The sequence below is a fragment of the Pholcus phalangioides genome, unplaced genomic scaffold (assembly GCF_987345545.1).
Source record: "Pholcus phalangioides strain wild (caught in Gottingen) unplaced genomic scaffold, Ppha-v1.0 ptg000015l_1, whole genome shotgun sequence".
Taxonomy (NCBI): domain Eukaryota; kingdom Metazoa; phylum Arthropoda; class Arachnida; order Araneae; family Pholcidae; genus Pholcus; species Pholcus phalangioides.
The window spans coordinates 41,215,973-41,237,408 of NW_028301608.1; the positions used below are offsets into that span (position 1 = coordinate 41,215,973).

The window sequence follows — 21,436 nt, forward strand, 5'->3', positions numbered from 1 at the left end:
ATGGCAAAAGCCATAAAAATAATTAAAAAACAGTTACAAGAACAAATCACTACGAAAGAGAAAAAATATCTACATATCTACATCAAAAACTACATCAATGCCCGTAATATTGTAGAAATATCTTCAGCTGCTCATCATAATGGCTATTTTTTTTATGTACTTCAAGAATTTTGTCATCAGTGACCGTCACTGACACCACCCACAAGTGTATAAATACCATTCAAAAAAATTAATACTGACTTTTTTTTTTCACTTTGTACTTTTTGATTGTAGTAAAGTTATTGTTTCATCATACCGTCACTAGATGGCTGTAGCATAGACTTCAGATTATAAAGCCATAAATAACGGATAGATTGTTTGCTTTCCAGAATTTATTTATTTTTTCTACTGAAAAATGTAAGAAAGTTATGAATCACGCTCGAGTGAAAATTTTCAAATTTGAAGAATTTGTCACACTTAATGACAAACTTTCGTTTTTCAAATTTATTCTGGATAAAAATTATTTTTCATTTCGACACTAAAACGTTAAAAATTTTTTTGACTGATATATTCTCCATTCAAAAAAACATTCGTAAAAACATTTTGATGAATTATCAAGTTCCGTAAAAGCTGAATAAATAAGCGTTTTAATTATTTTATGTGATTTTGGTTGATATATATATATATGCGCAGCTGGATAAACTTTCATTTCAGTCACAGTTTATAATCATTGTTACATACTATAGTCTACGACATGTTCCACCAAGAGTGAAAAAAAATAATAACTCTAAATAAATAAGTTTTGAAACTATAACAAGATGTGAAGAAAAATATCAGCAAAAAAGAAGAAAATGGTGACGCGATTGCTCCATTCCCGTAAAAAATAATTTTGGAAAATACAAATTTAATGCAATTTACCAATGCTCTCAATTAAAAAGAAAAAGTTGCGAGTCTTTTCACTTTACTGAAAGAAATTCACTCCGTAGCATTTGAATGAAAACGCGTCCAGTGATTGGAATTCTCGATTTTTGCAATTTTCACGTTAAGGTACGTTTAGAATTTGTCATTTTAGCACGTGAAAAGTGGCAGAAATGAAAGAATTTTAATCATCTACATATTTATCGGAATTTTACGAGGAGAGTTTTTTCGATATAATGTAGAAAGGCGTGAATTTACTGATAAAATTTTTCTTAGTTTTTCGATTAAGAACTGTGTGAAAACAAACTATTAGTATTATTTTACGGGAATGAAGCTATCGCTACTTAACTTTTTATGACACTCTTCGTAAAGTAGCGCGTATAAAACACACAATGATAAAGAAGCATTGGAGGGGAAAAATAACTTGAAAAAGTATTCCTTCCGATGAGTACTTCTTAAATTCAAATGAATCAAATATTTAGAAAAATTCAAAAAGATGTGATTAAATTGTTTTCAGACACTTAACACTTGAGTAGTTTAAATGTTTTTATCCTCAAAATTATGAAACGTAAAAATAAATTGAAAAATAAATATATTTCCTATATTTTTGCCAAACCATATATAGTATTAAAAATTGATAAAAAAATAACTCTGTCTCTCTCTTTGAACATGGGGTGAGATTCTTTACACAGTCACTCCCCGACATAAGAACAAGTTTCATTAGGAGCACCGGTTCGTAAGTAAGAAGTACGCCAGTAAGAAACAATATTTCTCAAACATTTTACTAGTGCGTTTTGCTGTGTCGAGATATTTTGACACTAAAATTAAGTGAGAAGTAGCAATTAAGTCAGGGATTTCAAATCGATGTGTATATCTATTTTAGGCAAACACCGATGACTTCGAAACTCAGCAGTTTCCATATCAAGTGCTTTAAACTAAGAAGAATTAAAACCCTTTCTTCCAAAGGTGTCGCGAACGTAGGTTTTAAATCTGTGAAAGCTGTTTTTTTTTTGGTTTTTCGAAAAACCATCAAATTCTTCGAGACAATCTATTCGCAACTTGAAAGTTCTTATGTTGGGGAGTGACTGAATGTAAATGAGTGATTTAAGATAAGAAAACTTGACATCAATGGTACGTACCTTTTATGACAGATTTCCTCCTCAGACAAAGGATGATAACTATTGTAACAGATACTATGAAGACTATTCCGCCTATAACACCCGCTAATATTATCAGCATCGGTAGGCTTTCTGCAACAAAAATAATGAAAAGATGAAATCAAAAAAGTGAAGTTATTAAACATATATACTAATAGAGAGATAGACGGTTTTTTTCTCAGCTCAATATATCAAGGAAACATATTCAGTACCAATATTTTGAGTCGTCATACAGGGTGGATACTGTCGGCCGCCCAATAATTACACAAGTAAGTCACGTGGAAATCACGTGTGCAATTATTGGGCCATTGAAAGTATCCACCCTGCATTCATAGATCTTTCTTTCCAATTATTTATGCATTGAGTATTGCATTTAGCCAATCTTTAAGAAAAAAGATATTTCTATCGTTTATTGTGTAATTAGTTTTCCGAAAATGAGAAATATTGCTCTTTAGAGGACTATAATATGAATGGGGGACGATAGAATCTATAAATACAACAATAAATAATACACGTGTCTAGTTGACGTCTATCTTTTCGTTCACACTTCTGATTTGATCAACGTTATTCTAATAATCATGGGAACTAGGAAATTTCAAGTACCGTCATTTTTTTATGCATTGCAGTCATTTTAGGCACTCCGTGACTTACTGGAAAGGCCGGGACCCATATCTTATTCCCATGCCGTCAGAAACTTGGCTAGTGACAGAAGACGTGAGTCATAGGTAAGTGCATTTACCGCTCAACTGTCACGCGATCAATTAATCGAATAATCAACCATCCTTGGTGAATCGGGAACGAACGAAAACATGAGCCACGAGAATAACAGAGATGCGCTGTGCCATCGTCTCAATTAAATTCGTCTTCATCGTGCAGCATTAGTCACGGTACTTTTCCGAGACAACATGCATTTCCGATGTCAGAAAGCTTCAACAGTCATTAAATACAATGTGCGCATTTATATGGTGCAGTAGAGTTTGTGAGAGTGATACTCAGAGTTCCTGATTGTACTCTATAACACAGGGGGCAGCTCGAGCTAACCTGCCACTCCAATGCAAAGCCTCACGTGAACAGGGCCGCAACTAGGGGGGAGGGGGGAAGCAAGCGGGTCTCGTGCCCCGGGCGATGAACTTGAAGGGGCGCAAATTTCATTCTGAAACCTCTCCTTCAACATTACAAGGGAGCGTCGAAATGCGCGCTTGCCCCGGGTGACCAAGCATCTAGTTGCGGCCCTGCACGCGAAGATTTCTAAAGGTGACTCTCGCGGAAGGCTGGCAGGTCTTCAGCCTGTCACATCATTGCTTACTGCGCAAGATGTATATACATGATCATACGCTTCTTTTAAGGAATTTGTCTCGCTCTTTGATCCAGGATTATTTTATCGTTCTTAATTTTGCTAGATAACTTAATCCACATTACAGCTCTTATCAATGCGCCATCATTACTTAAACTTATCCCGGGAAGAGCAAGTATAACGAGACAACTTTTATGAAGAAATTTATTTCGAAGGCGTTTCTCTGGGTCTCCAGACACCGGGCGAATACGAAGCCGAAATTTTCCTTTGCCTTTATTTGACCGTTCCGGAAAAATTATTGGGTTGGGGTCAACAAAATGCAAAATTGCCCCTTGTGACAAAGCACTTTCTTACTTCTAGTACAGTCTATGCCTCTTATTAGAATCACGGATAATGTTATAATTTGGGTATTGTTATCACTTTTGCAAATGACTTAACGAGCCAATATCATAACATGGAGAAAAATTCATAGGGAGTTATGGGAAATTCAGATAATGTTATATCAATGTTTTTCTCCATCTGGGTTATAAGGCTGCGAGACTATGTTGGAGGCTAGAAGGTGCGCTTTTCCCCCCATTCTTGTTGAAAAACATTTCCGTACTTGATGTCGTAATCAGCCCATAGTACTCGATGTGATTCATATACGCATAGAGTTCCTTTTGCAATCCCCTTCTTATAGTGAAGCCAAATGTATGACAAAAAAAAAAAAGAAGCCATTTCCTTCAGTTCTTGATCAGTTTCTTTCAGTTGATCAGATTCTAATTTCTTTTCGGAGAGACTTTCTCAAAAGATCTATGAAATATATTGTACATACAAAAAAAACCATCTTAATTCGGGATATGCATTAGACCAGGCATCTTCAACCCCGCGAGCACCACACTGCTCACTGAAGCACCTGCAGTGCTCTATACTCGTGCCCAATTTCGAGCTCACGAGCTTTTGATCAATGTCCCAAGTAAACAACTTGTACAAATTGCATTGAAGGATTGAAATAATCCTGATTTAATGCACTCGTATGCTAATCTTGCCGCAAGGTTGCTCCCCTTTTGATTATGGGTACAGGCAGTGCTCGCGATTAGTAAAAGGTTGAAGACACTCTGCATTAGATACTTCTATTCTAACGGCTCACAATGGTTGAATAACAAAAATGCACGATTTTAGCAATAAAAAAAAAGTCCTGTTTCAGAATATAATAAAGAAAATGGAATGATAGAGCATTTTGCAACCACTTGCGTGAGAAAGAAAAACAGCATTGTTGTCCCGTTTTGCCAATACCCATTTACCATGCGTTTGGTCAAACGGGATGCATGGTCGTACTTGCAAACGGGCTTTTTTCGGATAGTTATCGTTCGGTTATTGTTATTGAAACCCCGAGTCCAGATGCGATCACATTAAGCGGCGTGGACTGTATAACGGTTGCAGTCCATGTCTGTCCCGCAATTTTCTTTAACATCTCCCTTGTCAAGATATGGCTCAAATGCACGATGCCAATACCATGTGAATTTTTTGAAATTTTGATGTTGAGCGGCTTGAGCTGCCGTCCCTTATAACCTGCCAGCCGCTTGCACCCTCGCTTATACTAGCCCTGTCATAACTAAAGATAATATACATCCATCTACAAACCCCTTTAACTATAATATTTCAGACACAAGGGCGTTATACCACGAGAACCCCCATCTGCGGAGGGAGAATCAGCAGTTTCTACATAGAAACTTTTCTTAATTCCGACGAATTCTTTCTGGAAAACTAAAGTGCGGAATTTCCGAAACATTCGATTTCATTTGTTCAGAAGAAAGAAGACTGTTGGTCAATGGGTGAAGCAAAGGTTTCCCCCGGACAGGCATTTATGAAACAATGTTGGAAGGAGAGAGAGAGAAAGAATCGCTTGGAGGTGGGTGGTGGTGGTTTGCAGAACTCTCTGATTACAGAAGGGGGGGGGGTACGAAAAGAACACATTGAAAGTATTTTGAGACGTTAGTAAGTAAGGAACTTGGGGGGTGGACGAAGACTAAGGCAAGAAACCAGACGTAGGAATGATAGAGAAAGTGGGGGCGTTGTAATGGAGGTAAGAGTTGACCGATAGAATCTAACGGGGGCATTTGAGCCACGTCGAACTGATAAGAAGCAGTAATAAGACCCATTCTGGAAGTGCCTGGCAGAACATTCCAGATCTTTTAGTAAAGGTTCGCTCGTATCTCTCGCTAATTACGTCGAAGGGAGAGGTAGGAAAGAGTGCCGTGTGGAAATACACACACACAGACACACGTATCACTGAGAAAAGGCGAAAGGGGCGAACAAAAATTCGGTAGGGAAAGGGTCTTTTCAGACATTTATCTTGCATAGATACCGCCTCGGCAGAAAATTTCGGCTTTGAATTACACGAACTTTAGACAATTCAAACACTGAAACCGCGGAAATCAAGTGGAGTTGAATTTGTCAGGCGAGACTAGTCTCCGAAGACGAGAGAACTGCGAATTCGTAAATGGGAGTAAATTTTTTAGCATGTATATAATTCACATATTCCTTTTACTCATACCGGGACCACCCTTACCAGACGTGGTGCTAAAATAATTTAGCTTCGATTATTTTTCTTCTATCTAAAATTCTCAGAGAATGAAAATCATGAAAATTCGGAATAAATGCAAGAAATAATTTCAGAATTGGGGAAAATTCGGAATGAAAGAAAGAAATATTTTTAGAATTTATGAGAATTTTTCAGAAAAAGCGAAAGAAATGGTTTCAGAATTGATGAAAATTCAGAATTTATTAAAAAAAAACAATTATAGATATAGCAGAAATTCAGGATATATATATATATATATATGAATGAAATAATTCCATTCTTATCTTTTTCTAGATGAAAATACCAAGGAGGCTATTCATTGTAAGGTTTTGTTGTCTTGACATTCCGTTATAAATTACAGTCAGCCCCCCGTATTCGCGGTTTCCATATACGCGGTTTCCGTATTCGCGGTTTTTTTCCTTTATTGGAATTTTTTTTTCAACTCTCAAAAACCGTCATTCATGTGTTTTGTTTATAAAATTTTAGTTGTGCATATTTAGAATGGCTCGCTAATGACATTACTGTCATCACCAGAGCCGTGGCAGCCCCCAAGAGAGAAATAGTCCTCTTGGGTTGGATCAACCTTTTGCCACAATGTGCACTAAAGAATACAACCACTTCTACAGAGTAAATTGAAGAGACTATAAAAGACATTGTCACGTTAGCAAAACAGGTGGGTGGAGAAGGGTTCAATGATATGGATATAGAGGAAGTCGAACAGCTAAATTAATAGCAATTCAGAGGTGTTGACCGAGGAGGAATTAATGCAGGTTAACTGCTCCTGAAACTGAAGCGGTACCAGATGAAGATCAAGATAAAGAAGTAGAAGACAGGTTCACCATGAGTAACATAGCGGAAATGCTTCGCACGTTCAAATCAGCAATGGATTATTTTCATGGCATAGATCCCCCATATGGTACGCTCTTCACATTTAGAAAAATTGGTAGAGGAAGCCTTGTCATCATATTACAACATACTTGATCATATGAAGAAGATACGACAAACAGAAATCACAATGTTCTTTCAGAAAACATCGCCAACAATCGCTGCATCCTCTTTTACATTTCGTTCTATCCTCTGCGTCACCCTGCTCTTTCCCATGATGTTCAATAAACGAGATATACAAGAAGAAAACTATGGTTTCGGTTATTCGCGGATTTCCCGTATTCGCGGTCACCTCCGGAACGTAACCCCCGCGAATACGGGGGGCCGACTGTATACTTAAATTATAAAGAAGATACGACATTTGCCGCTGTGGTGGTCGAGTGGGCCGCTGTGGTGGTCGAGTGGTTATAGTGACGGACTCGCGATGCGAGGATCCGGGTTCGAACCCCACAGTGGTGGTCGGCTGAAGTTGGTTTTCTGTGGTTCCCAACTTCGAGGCGCAAATGCGAGCCGATCTCCCCGTTAAAAAGTCTCGCCACAGAGAGCAACAGTCCTACAACGATAAATCATTCAATCATAACACTTCACTCGCTGTTAGAAAAACTGGTGGCAGATGGCAGCACTACACATAACAAGCATTACAGAGAAACAACAAAAAACTTCACGTCAGGTTTCACTACACGTACACGCACATTCCCGCATGTACCGATTCGTTGGGGGGTTCCGGGGGGGGGGGGTGTGGTGTAGTAGTAGTAGTAGTAAGTAGGGCCTCCAAAAAATGGCTCGGGGATCCATGATGTTCTTGAGTCAGCCACCTCGTTGGGCAATTTGCCTGTTGTGGCGTTGTATTTGTATTGTTTTGTATTGTATTGTAAAATTTATTTTTTGTTTTCAAGGTGAAAACTTTTAGCTTCCTCGCTGTTATTTTATACTGTCGTTGTGGCTTTTGGCAAATAGTTGTATTCGTTTGTATATAAATGTATTTATATGTCCGCTGAGAGTCACTTTCTCGTCCATTTTCCAAGATGTATTCAGTAGTGTTGCATGCGAGTTCGTAAGTCACATCCGGCCATCCTTTCACATAATCCTTCTTCTTTACTTGCCCACAAGTTTTTTTCCACACTTCCTTTGAAATCCCAGGCTGCGGTCTCCGGCCATTATGTGCCACTAGACGCACGTGCAATTTTTCTCCCTAGTCATTGGGTTCAGTCAAATATGGCTTGTATGTTACATCGAGTTGATGGCTGTCTTCATGCAGAGAACGACGCGAATGATTTGATACCGGCGAGCCACTTGCTAATTTTTCCGACATAACTCTGCCTCTTTTGAGGTAACGGATGTAAGGTTCTTTGCATCAGTCCGGGGTTCTGTCTATCACCTACAGTCATATATCACCATATGGCAATTTCCAATTAGTGGAGTTGAGTGGGAAACGAAGGCGCCATCTATTGGTGGTCACCCCAGGCTCGATAGGTAAAGAACTTTTTCCCATGTTCTTTTGGCTGGATTCGAATCCATGAACCTTGATTGCAACCTTCATAGTGGAAGACGAGCATCTTACCACTGCGCCACTCGGGCGCTTAAAGTTGGGAAACTGTAGAAAACTAACTTCAGTCGACGAACTCCAACTGGGTTCGAACCAGGATCCTCACGATGGAAGTCCAGCACGATATCAACACGACCAGACAGTGGCTCTCCCAAAAACTGACTGACATTCCCCGCGGGTAAATTCAACGGCACGAAATAATTTTTGCCGATTACCAACGTAAACCCAAAAAAAAAAAAAATTCCACAGACTGCATATAGCCACGAGCTCCAACCATTCTTAATTGCTTCAGGGATAGAAAGAGTGGCTTTATAAGAGTAAGATGATGATGAAGAAGGAGAAGAGAGAGAGAGAAGAGAGTGAGAGGGAAATCTAAAAGCGGAGAGAGAGAAGCTGTGCAACCAAATCATCCGTTCGTTAAACCAGAAGTTAAACAAAAATACAGTAATTACCCAATCGATCTCATTAATTCAAGCCTTAATTGTTATTGAGCATGGCGAAATAATTTACGGTCGTCAAAAGACACAGCAGACATCGATACACTGGTGGGAATGGGGGGGGGGAAGAGAAACACATACTCACATATACGGCTCTTTCGTGTATCGATCAATCGCTTTGCCTCCCCCCCCCGATTCTTATAACTTTTCCCATCGACGCTATTTTAGCGTTCATCGTACCCCCCCCCCCTCAGTACGCTATTTTATGCCCATTGCCCATCACAAAAGAGCAGTATTGCCCTCCCCCCCGTTCTTTCCACTTTCCCACGGAAAACCGCTTTTCCCTAATTATTGGACAAAATCGCTAATTAAAAGTTTCCAGAAAATTATCCCGGAAATATTCTCAATATGCAAATCATTTTATCTCGGTACAGAATACTTTTTTACTCCATTATTTTTGTTCTACTTATCTTATCATAATGGTTTTATCTTGTGCGTATGTGCGTGTAGAGGTCCCTTAAATATGAATTAATTCATTAACTATTTTCTCTTATAAAAAAAAAATTATATTATTTTTAACAATAATATCTTCGATAAGGTAAATATTTCGCAGGTATAGTGTGCAATTATAGAGAGATGTTTGAGAAATCGCAGCGAGTTACATTATCATTATCGTGCGTAAAAAAACCTAATTGTTATGTATAACGTTAAATATTTATGCTGAAACGATTATTATCATTGTTATCAGTAGTTGTACTAATTGAATGTTAATTCTTGCCTTTTTGTGCAAGTATAATTGATACTTAACCCTCTATGTTCCAGCGTAGGTTTGAATACACATGGGGCAAATACATGGGTCAAGAAAAACACATTATACTTATTTCTTTTCTCAATATTTTTGATACTTTATAAAATAAATCTTTTTAAGTCATTTCAATACAAAATACTGCTATGTAAATACAATATTTTTTCATCTATTATGAGTTGATTGCTTGTCATTTTGAGAGAGCTGCAGCAATTTTATGTGTTCATATTTATCACTAATTAATAATGTCATTTATTTTTTACTCACAAAACTGAGGAGATTGAAAATAAAGTACAAGGGAAAAACTATTAAACTTTGCTAATAAGATTCGAGATTGTATCTGTTTATAAATCATATTAAAAAATCAAGTTATACTGTATATTTTAACCTTAATTGGCCATTGTAACTAATTATTATCTATTATTGTTGAAATTATTATTCATTATAAGTATTATTAAATTTATTCCGGAAATATTCTCTATATACAGATCAGAAGAATACTTTTTATGATTTATCATTTTCATTCTACTTATCATAATGGTTTCATCTTTTGTGTGGGCCTTTAAATATGAATCAATTCACTAACAATTTTTTCTTATAAAAAATTAAATTACACTATTCTAACAATAATAATATCTTTGATAAGGTAAATATTTCGCAAGTATAATGTGAAATTATATATTTAGAGAGATATTTCAGAAATCGAAACGAGTTAAATTATTATTATCGTGCGCAAAAAACATAATTGGCATGTGTATCGTTAAATATTTATGTTGAAACGATGATAATCATTGTTAACAGTAGTTGCATGAATTGAATGATGACTCTTGCCTTTTATGCAGGTATAATTGATGCTTAAGGCCTAACCCTCTCTTGAATATTGGAATATTCATTGCAAATTCAGTGAAACCGCGATATAATAATAGCTGACCAAGAAGAAACATGGTTGTGCAGAAGCTATCGTTATATCAAAAAATGGCATCATCATCTGTCACCACGAAATTTATGATTTTGTCTCTTCTTTTCAGGCATCTTCTGAATCGGCGTTGTTGGTACTACTATATAACACCTTAACCATTTATTTGCAACAAAAAGTTGCAATCGATGAATAACATTTAGTTAGCAATTCCACACTGTAAGGTGGTTTATCGCACTGCACTTTCGTGACTATACAGAAATTAGCTTCACGGAAACTTCATTTACACTTTCGGATGGTAGATAACGCAATATACTGTGTTACTAAAAACCCTCGAAAGTACAAACGCTGATGAAGAATTAAAAAATATATCGAATGTGATTTTGAGTGAAATATAAATAATATCCTTGTAGTGGTTTCTAAATATCGAAAAAATATAGTTATATAGAGGGGGCTTATCGTAGTAAAGGGTATCGCTATACAGCGATACAGTCCAAACAAGATTTGAAAAAGAAAAACGTTGTAGAGAGATTTATCTCGTCATATCGAGTATAGTTGTAGCAAGTATTTCACTGTATTTCTTTTCTCAATGTTTTTGGTGTTTTATAAATTATACATTTTGTGTCATTTCAGTACAAAATACAGCTATATGAGTACAATGCCTCTTCATCTACGGAGAGTTGGTTTCTCATCGGTGTAAATTTTTTCAGAGCTGTTGAATTTTTATGTTGAAAGATCAAAGAAATCGCAAGAAATTGAGGGGATTGAGAATAAAATTCAAGGTAGAAACCATTCAACTTGGCTAAGCAAGATTTTATCTTTTTATAGATAACATTAAAATCAAGACAAATTGTGTATTTTTTCCTTAGTTGGCCGTTGTGACTAATTATTATCTACAATTATTGAAATTATTATTTAATATTATCTATTTTTTGTCATAAAATATTATCTATCTCATTATATAAAATATCAATCAATCCCATTATATAAAATATCAATCAATCCCATTATATAAAATATCAATCAATCCCATTATATAAAATATCAATCAATCCCATTATATAAAATATCAATCAATCCCATTATATAAAATATCAATCAATCCCATTATATAAAATATCAATCAATCCCATTATATAAAATATTTTATTTATTATTATTTTTCAATATTTATCCCTTAAATATTATCAATATGCGAATTATTTATCGGTGCAAAATACATTTTTCACTTTATAATTTTCGTTCTACTATCATAATGGTTTTAACTTGTACGTATGTGAAGTCGTTAAAATATGAATTAATTAACACTAAGGCTTTTTTATTATAAAAATTATCTTATGATATTTTTTATTTAATAATAACGATATATTTGTTTAGGTGTATAAAGTACAATTATAGATATTTGAGAAATCGAAACGCTGTACGTAGATTATCATCATCGTGCATCAAAAAATAATGTTGTGTATCGTTAAATAGTTATATGCTGGAAAGTAATAATTATTATCATTAATTAATGATTATAATGACTGTTTTTAATAGTTATATAAATCTGAATGACAATTCTTGCCTTGTTATACAGGTGTAAATTGATGTTAAATGCTCAAATATATCGCTATAATTATCCCTAACGATACTTTGGAAGCCCAGATGTGATATTGACGTCATAATAATACAATGAATTTGTGCGTATTGTGTTGAGTGAATCGAAATGTTATTAGTGTATGTTTAGCCTTTGTCTGTCTTAACAAGATCGGTGGTACAATACACGCTAGTAACAATATAATGGCTGGAAACATAATAATTATGGGACATAGTAAATATACGTATTGTACGTGATCGGAAATTACGGAATGAATCGGCGTTCGGGATACGTTGCCTGTGTATTTTTGTAAAAGACTACGAGCGTTGTTATGTACAAGGTAGTCATAAATTAACTTTGTAGATTTACTGTACGATCCCCCCTGGTGGCCGCGAAAATATAAATCAACAAATGCAGACGAAATTCGAGATATACGTGTTTCAAAGTATGTGCTCGAGTAAAAACAAAAATTTAGCTCGTGCGGTCACGGTTACAGCAATAAAATTTCGAAAATTCAAACAGCAACACTCCATTTTATGCATTGCAATGTAATCAGTGCAGTATAAAACTATAAATGCGGTGTTGGAATAGTACCTGTAGCATGATAAATGCCGGCACTAGACACAGATAAAGGAACTTGGGAAAACAACCAATGCAGATGATATAACTGCCATAAGACGTCCCTCACCGAGGGGCTCACCAACTCCTTTGGGAGAGCTTCTTTGTCTACACCCTGCACCAGCGTTTATGGTGTTAAAAGTATCAATGCCATCACGGTTTTCCACTGCGCAATGCATAAAAGTGAGTGTTGCCATTTGGATTTTTGGAAAATTTCTTGCTGTGACCCGTACCAACCAGAGATAAGGTTTCGATATTTTCTTCATTCTCGACCGCATACTCAAAAACCTATACCTAGAAGCTCATTTGCATGCGTTGATTTTTGTGGCTTGTAGGGGTTCTTATATCTGCCAAGTTATTTTATGACCACCCTGTACTTTACGATTCATGTGTACGGATTCTATCGATAACCTGCTGCTAAATTGCCTTATAGAAAAGCTTTCTTGAAAAACACTTACTTTGCTTTCTAAGAATGATCTGCATACTGTCTTGGCCGAACGTGTTCCATACGGAACAATTATACCGACCGAAATCATCTTCGTCCGCTCTGTGAATTATCAAGTTGTTTCTAACGCCATCCGGTGTCGGCTCCTCGACAATTTCATATCCTTCATTATTGTCTATGTCGACGTGCTAGAAATAAAAAATAAATAAAATAAGAAAGCGAAATCAATCCCACACACGCACACACAACACACAAACAATGTTTTACTTAATCATGGGGAAAAATTATAAAATAAAAGAGAAGGCATCAAATTTCAGGATTTCATTTTTTTGTCCGGAGAATCGGGAAATATTCATTTCAGAGAAATTTGAGATGGGTCTCCAACACCAAAGTGGTTCTCTAAATTAAAGATTTGGTTATGAAGCAGTGAAACCAATGAAAAATTCCAATAAAATTCTTGCTGTCTAAACAAAATATATGCCGTATGAGGGAGAAGGAATGTATAACTAACATTAAAAAAACTAATTTTCGGTTTCGCTGACTTGGCCCCCCCCCAACCCACAGGAGGCAAAAACTTCACGTTTTCTCAGTGGACGAAACATAAGCAAATGAGATGCTTATTTTGAAATGAATGTGAGCATCCGCCTGTGATTTAATGCTTACTACTTAGATTATTTACTGACTGGCTTTTCTGCCGTCGTTGTTGGAGTAAGTTATTAGGGCTGAGAGAGCCGGTACGATGACCCCGATTGATTCTTCAGGTCATTTCGGACATCTTAAAGGGTTTTTTTCCAAATTGTATTGGTGTCATGGTGTTGGAATAACCGACCAATATTAACAAATATTGTGAAATATGTTTAATAGAGCTATCCTCGTCCTCAGAAAACCAGCCTTTCGGGTAGGCAGTCCCTTGATAGAGATGAACCAATGCATGGAGGAAAAATCCGGGACAATAAACAGTAAGACAAGTATATTGGATGCCAGAGGTAACATTCTTATACAGGTTTCACTATGAATCTATCACTCAACTGAGAAGGTCCGGAGAATCGATAACTACCCATTTGATAGTCATATTTTTATTGCCCACGAATCAATCTTAGATGTCGTAATCTTTTTTATGTTCCTCCATATCGTTCTGATGTTTTGAAAAATTCTCCATTGTACCGATTTCTGAGATGCAGTAATACTGATGATGTCTATTTTTAAACTTTGAATTTTGTATATATATATGTTTTTCTTGTATTCATATATGCAAACTGTAACTGGGCTTTTACCTGTAGTTTGTATTTAAATAAATAAATAAATAAATAAATATTTAATGCAAACTAGCACACGCCACGCGTAAAGATGCTTTCTTTGCAATTGTGCAAATACCGCCAAGAAGCCCACATATCATGTACGGGCAAAAGAAAAACAATAAACCGATTAAATTAAGAGAATAGAGGTATTAATTTTTTCTATATTACCAAACTTATCAACTTTATATGGGAATTGCGCATAATCACTAGTAAAAGTGACAAATGTTGTAAAATTCATCAAACTTACCGAGGAGATTGGTGATGCATATTAACAGGCGATTATTACTACTACTTCACCAAACACCAACTCTGGCCATATCGCTATAGTGCAATTTACTGCCATTAGTGAGATGGGTTGGAAGTGAAGGCGCTGTCTATCGGTGTTCGCCTCGAGTTCGTTAGGGAAAACATCTTATCAATATCCTCCCTTGGGTTCGAACCCGGGACCCTGACAACAACCTTCACGATGGTAGACGAGCATCTTACCACCATGCCACTCGGGAACCAGGCGATTATTACTGTCATACATTTATATAATTAAAAAATGTGAAATGTTTATAAACCAGACTTGAAAAATTAACAGAAAAGTCACAAAATTCGCATTAACATACATTACTGACATTATAAGAGTGCTAATGTTCCTTAATTTAATGGAAACTTCACAAATTTGCACGAGTAACAGTCATTCGCTCTATGGAAATGAAACTTAAAAATCAACAATTTCACTCCCAATTTATACCAGTGATTTTGACCGGAAACATATAAATGATCAACGTTAACTTTCTAAAGTTAAAGAAAGTGTTTTGACAGATTGCCTAATCAACGTCTGTGTTTGAAAATTTGTGTTTCATTCCATTTTAAACAGCACAGAAATCATAAAATAATAAAATATATAATATAATATATAATATAATATACAATAAAAATAAATATTAATAATAATCATTAACAGACCGTATAATTTTATAATAAATTTTATAGTTTTATGAAAGTTGCAAAACTTTATGAAACTACACAATACAATAAAACAATATTTTTAATGCTGTAAGTATCACTAGAGTTTATTGCCAGAGAATATTCTGCAAACGTGGTATTCAATTGACAATTTTTGGGTCAGAATAATTGATATAAAATAAAATCCGAAGTTCTTCATTGGTAAATTTCATTTCCTCGCGAATGATAGCGCATCTAAAAAAAGCACTGTCTAACTTAAAAACTCACTTTAGAATTTCTCGCCCATAGAACTCTCGTAGGTGGCGGCACAGATGTTATCGCACATTCGAGTTTCACCACTTCTCCTTCGGCTCCGTATTGTATAGGTGGGCTCTTGACTCTTGGTGGACCTACAAATCAACACGTATTAATGCAAATTTTCCCTTAAATCATATCTACGCAAACATACAGTATAACCAAATTTATACTTCCCACGGCGGAAGAAGCACTTAAATTCTGACCCCGGATAACGTCATTATAAAGCTGTGTTACAATTCTTACCCTTAATGAAGACCAGAACATCGGTGGATATTTCCGGGAATCCGGCGACGGTGCCACGACAAGTGTACCTTCCGGCTCTTTCCGGTGTCAGCTGCGATATGACCAAACGGGAATCCGTACTCAGGACGGCAGTGGACCCTTCGAACGTCCACACCGTGTCCGGGGTCGGGTTTCCCTCCACGTCACATGTCAGTTCTACCTCTGATCCAACGTCAGCCGCTACATTTTCGGTCGTGGAACGAAATACTGGCCCATCTGGATGGGGGAAAAACACAAACATCAAATATACTTCGGATTGAAAAAAAATACAATACATTGCGAACAATTTAGAGTGAAACCTCGCTTCAACGATACTCGATGTAACGATAAATCCCTCTACAACGATATTTTTTCAAATCTCGTTTGCAATTGCATATAGTCTAATGTCAAACTCCTATCGATGCAACGATATCCTTTCTACGATAAACCCCCTGTATAATGATATTTTTTGGCGATATTTTGAAACTGCTATACAAAGATATTAATTTTATTTCACTCCAAACCTCCTTCGACAAAATTTAAATTCGTCATCAGTATTTGCTCTATGCGCTATTGAAACTTGCGAGCACGGGGCAAGGGGAGCCACCACTATAAATCTTTGCTAACTTTTCCGACACAACTCTGCCTCTTTTGAGGTAACGGAAGTAAGGTGCTTTGCATCAGTCCGGGGTTGTGAACGTTTCTATCTATCTATCTATGTGCTATTTACCGTCCGTAAGTGCAAATGAAGCTGCTTTCTGTATAGTACACGAAAGTACTGTGCCGTAAAACACTTTACAGTACGGAACATTCAACTGAATTTTATAGACAGTTACTTGTTTATGAAGGATGACGTCGTTCTCCTCTATACATACGAAGGTTTTTAACAACTGGCTGTTGCGAAGATGAATTTTGGAAAGAGAGAAAATTCCACTGACTGTTTGCGGGGAAACGAACCCACGGTCTAGACCACTAGACTACAAAGGCAGCGAATCTCTCAATCTTTCCTTGGAGCTCGTATGCACTGAAAGGGACTGTACATGGACGGCCGGACCTGACTCAGGACAAGCTCGCAACTGCTGACGCTACCACCAGAAGGCGACTTCCCCTCAAAGAGGAAGTTGAATTTTCTCTATTTCCAAAATTCATCTTCACAACAGCCAGTTATGTTAAAAGCCTTCGTAGTTATTTGTTTATTCGCAACATTTTTGTTGCGAATGCATATAGTCGGTGCATAAGTCGGTGCATATAGTCGGTGCAATGCATAATTGCTGGTCCCACGATAAAATGCATTTGTTCATTCGCAACAAAAATGTTGCGAATGAACAAATGCATTTTATCGTGGGACCAGAAACGACACCAATCCGAAAGAGATGCTAGCAGCAGTCGGACTTTGGTGGCTACTGATGATATTTGAAGAGAAAATTGAAGACATTGCTATATTTGAATGCGGTTTGTAAAAACGTTATTCTTAAGGAAAGCGATTTCTTTTTGGTACGGAAAAATATTGGTTCAAATTTTCGTCGATAGAGGGAACGAGAGCAAATCAGAATCATAAAATGCAGGGCGTACGATTAACAGCTAGCTCATTTTGGAATTTTCCTGTCCCTGGTGCTTCCTTAGGTTAGAAATACTTCTAAGGTAATTGTCCTGTGGATCATACATCACATGATTATTATCAATGGTGATGTTACTTAAAATGTGTTATGAATCCAGTGATTAGAATAACGCATCACCAAATCAACCATTTTTGTATGTATATAAATAAGTACGATAAATACCACCAATTTATCACATTTACAGGTGATTTTGTCAACGCAGCTCGTATGAATGAACATGACGAATCATCAATGAATCACTAAAACTTACCGTTGTTTAACTAAGAAATTGGAACTAGGATGATAAATTCGATCCTTAATGTTGATTATATTTGCACATGTTGATTAATATGAAAAAAGTCACATTTTAACTTTAAATAACTTTATTTCACTATCTTCTTCACACTTATACTAATTTAATTCAATTTTTATGGAAAATACGTTCAATGCACATAGAACGTACGGGCAAAACTGATAAATTATTAACTTAAAGTAATATGTCCATATGATTTCCTGCTTATGTGTCAAAACTTTACATTAGCATGGATAAAAGCACCTGAGAAAATGAAGATCGATTTAAAATTATTCATCCTACTTGCCAAATTTATTTGGGAATAAGTAATTGCTGGTAAAGGTGATAAATGCAATGAAATTTATCAAATTTACTGAGACGATCGGTAGTTATGAATCGATTTATCACATTTACCATAACAGTAGTAAACTTACATAGGACGTTGAGCGTATGGGTGGACTTGGTAGTTCCGACAGAATTGCTGACTTCACAGCTGATGGTGTCCTTATTGTAATCGCGTGTGATACGTGGGATGATGTAAGTCGTCGTGTGATCACCTACGATAACCTCATCATTCCTTAAAAAGAAAAGAAAGGAAAATTATAGGGGTTACGACTAAAAAAAAGAGAATATGCACACAACACAAAATGCTGTACTACATTTATTTCATGATACAGTATACACCGCTTATCAGAATCATGGATAATGTTAGCATTCAGATAGTTTTGTCACTCTCACTAAGTAGAACAGACTAATATCATAAAATTGGATTTACCGATTACAAGCAGGGGGTAATCTCTGATTGCTGGTGGCATTTGCGCAGACCATAGCAGTGGTCCGATCTTTTTGGACATTAAAACCTGGGGCTGTTTTTTCCGTATTTTTTTCTTTTTAGACTATGACGGATAACAGAAACTGACAATTAAACGAGTGATGGTTAACCGAAGTTTTAATGTAGTGTAATTTGTAATATACATTAGGTAGTAATGCAATTGTGATTCGCTGAAATTTCAATTTTCAATTTTTCAATTTCAATTTTCAATTTTTCAATTTCAATTTTCAATTTTTTCAATTTCAATTTTCAATTTTCAATTTTTCAATTTCAAATTTCGAATTTCGAATTTCAAATTTTTCAATTTCAATTTTCAATTTCAAATTTATTTTAAAATTTGTGTGAATACATGTTGTATGATATTATTGGCAACCAAGGAGACAAATGCCCCATACTGGTTGTTACAATGAATAGGTTTAAAAAATATAGTGCAGTGATATTATTTTCAGATATATGATGGGAAAAAAGTATAAAAAAGATAGTAGTTACAGATAAAAATAGTATAATTAACAAAAAATAAATATGTTAAAAATTGCAATATAAATAATAAAGGATATTATTCTCATGCAACGGCGGAGGTGCTAAAAATTACATATGAATAATATCAGCATAAGTTCTTAATATAGACTTAATATTTAAAGGATTTTAAAGGAATTTAAAGGATATATTAGAGATTATTTTTAACATTTCATACCATGAATTTTCTCAATATATACTATGTTTTAGAACCAATTATACGTCATGAATTTTATTATTCATTTTATATTCATTAATTGAGCAAAATAAAATGATACAAATTGAGTTCCGATCCAATCACAATCAAAAAACAAAAATTATTTTTTAAGGAAAATAAATTATCCTTCTTTACCAAGTTTTCCGACGAATAATTATGGGATATTATAATTATTCTTAATTAAAAATGCTTTTTGATTCATTAACATCAAAACAGGTATTTTCAGCAGCCTACACTATCCTTAGGCAATTGTCATAAGAAATAAAGTTTTTTAAGAATGGTTTTTTTCCCTCTATGTTATTAGTATTTTAATGAACTTCGTACTTAATATAAGAAGAATTCCTTAAGGTATGTGCATTATTTAAGTATTTAATACGTTTATTAAATATTTAAGTTTTTGGAAATATGTGCAAATATATGTTTCAAAAATAAAATTTTTGTCGCAATTTAAATACTGATAAGAGCATCACATTTCTAGTTTAGTTAATTAATTTTCTCTAAATTTTGTTTAAGGATGAATAATAAAATTCCTATATCGGTGTCGCAATTTCCCCGTAAATCTCATCCATTGCGATTTGCGGGACTGTTTCATTCCCTGTCATTGGCGATTTTTCATAGATAAATGACAAGTTTACTTTCGACATTTTTGGCCTTAATTGGCGATGCCCCGTGTTTTGCCGTAGGGGTAGCGTTTTACTGTATTTTTATCGAGGAAATATGGTCGGGGTGCCTTTTCTTTCAAACCGAGCACAACTCTGGTCGATCGTCATGAGCAATATACTACCGAATCAGTTGTGCCAGAAGAGTGTGTACCTAACAGTCTGAGTGTGTATCAAGTGCTCTGTGTAAATTTTATAGTGCTGTCATCTATATTTCAATTGCAAGTGTAATGACTGGATATTTGTACGGGTTTTTTATGGGTCTGTTGCGCTCTGAGGTGAAACTTTTTAACGGAGAGAAATGCTCGCATTTACGCGTTGAATTCGGGAATCACAGAAAAACAACTTCAGCGGACCACGAATACATGTTTAGGCAAAATTGGTGTTGAGTGTATTGATACTTTTTACTGTAACACTTTTCATGGGTCGGATTGTCTCTCGACGGGCTGCAGTTGGCTAGCATGACGGAGGTTTTTCATCCCTGGTGTAAGTTATTATATTGGATGAAAAATAACATGGGATCGATTGGGGGGGGGGGGAGAGTTGGGACATCGTCGCAGAGGAGTGTTCGGGGGCTCGTGTTCAACCCCTCCCCCAAGCAAATTAAAAATTAGACCACCACAGCGGCTGGCCTGTTGATCTGGCCAATGTTCGAAATTCGGTCTTTCACCGGGCTTTGGCTGGCCCCTATATTTTGATCCCTATACATCCCTATAGATGGATCACTAAGATATCGATATTCAGATTCTTTTGATCGTTAGGGTTGCCACGGTTAGCTATTGCTAATTATAAATGGCCATAATTATGAAAAAAATACACCAACGTGACGATGACCCCGGATCACGGGGATCGATATCTAAGGGCCCGACAAAAGCCCGGATTTCGGGCATTGACTGGGTTGGTCAGTTCGTGAAGTAGCCAACTCCAGGTTTTGGCAGTAATATATGCAATTTCTGTTAATTTAAATATTTTTTTTGCGGAAAGGGGGGGGGGTAACTGAAAATTTCTCAGCAAGAGAAATTTTGTGTCTCCCCCCTCCGAAGGCCGAGCCTGCGTACTCCCATGACCGGTCGTTATAACAGAACAACCAAAATAAAAGCATGGTCGTTATAACAAGCGCCGACTGTATAAGAATTCGATATTGCTCACAGATTCACAATAAGTGGATATACATACCTGTACCATTTGTAAAGTACTTCGGATGGGTTCGCTACAGCGTCGCAAGTGAATTTGACATTATCGAATTCCGAAATCTTGTCGGAACTCACCTTCAGAGTTATTTCAGGAGGGTCTATAAAGAATACACATATATAGTCACTATAATAAGACAACATATATAATAGAAATAATAATAAAAAGAGAAGAGTTCA

The 21,436-nt window shown here is 36.0% G+C and overlaps 1 protein-coding gene across 3 annotated transcripts in view; it reads right to left on the bottom strand.

Moving 5' to 3' along the window:
- The window catches only part of LOC149076042 (irregular chiasm C-roughest protein-like), a 532,693-nt gene that overhangs the window by 12,660 nt on the left and 498,597 nt on the right, over window positions 1–21,436 (bottom strand). For all 3 annotated transcript variants that reach the window (XM_089243566.1, XM_089243567.1, XM_089243568.1), the window contains 6 exons: window positions 21,243–21,357; window positions 18,277–18,419; window positions 15,935–16,189; window positions 15,662–15,783; window positions 13,156–13,330; window positions 2,037–2,147 (listed from right to left, as the gene is read on the bottom strand). In XM_089243566.1, coding sequence (XP_089099692.1) covers window positions 2,037–2,147; window positions 13,156–13,330; window positions 15,662–15,783; window positions 15,935–16,189; window positions 18,277–18,419; window positions 21,243–21,357 — 921 coding nt within the window. The remainder of the gene's footprint in view (window positions 1–2,036; window positions 2,148–13,155; window positions 13,331–15,661; window positions 15,784–15,934; window positions 16,190–18,276; window positions 18,420–21,242; window positions 21,358–21,436) is intronic.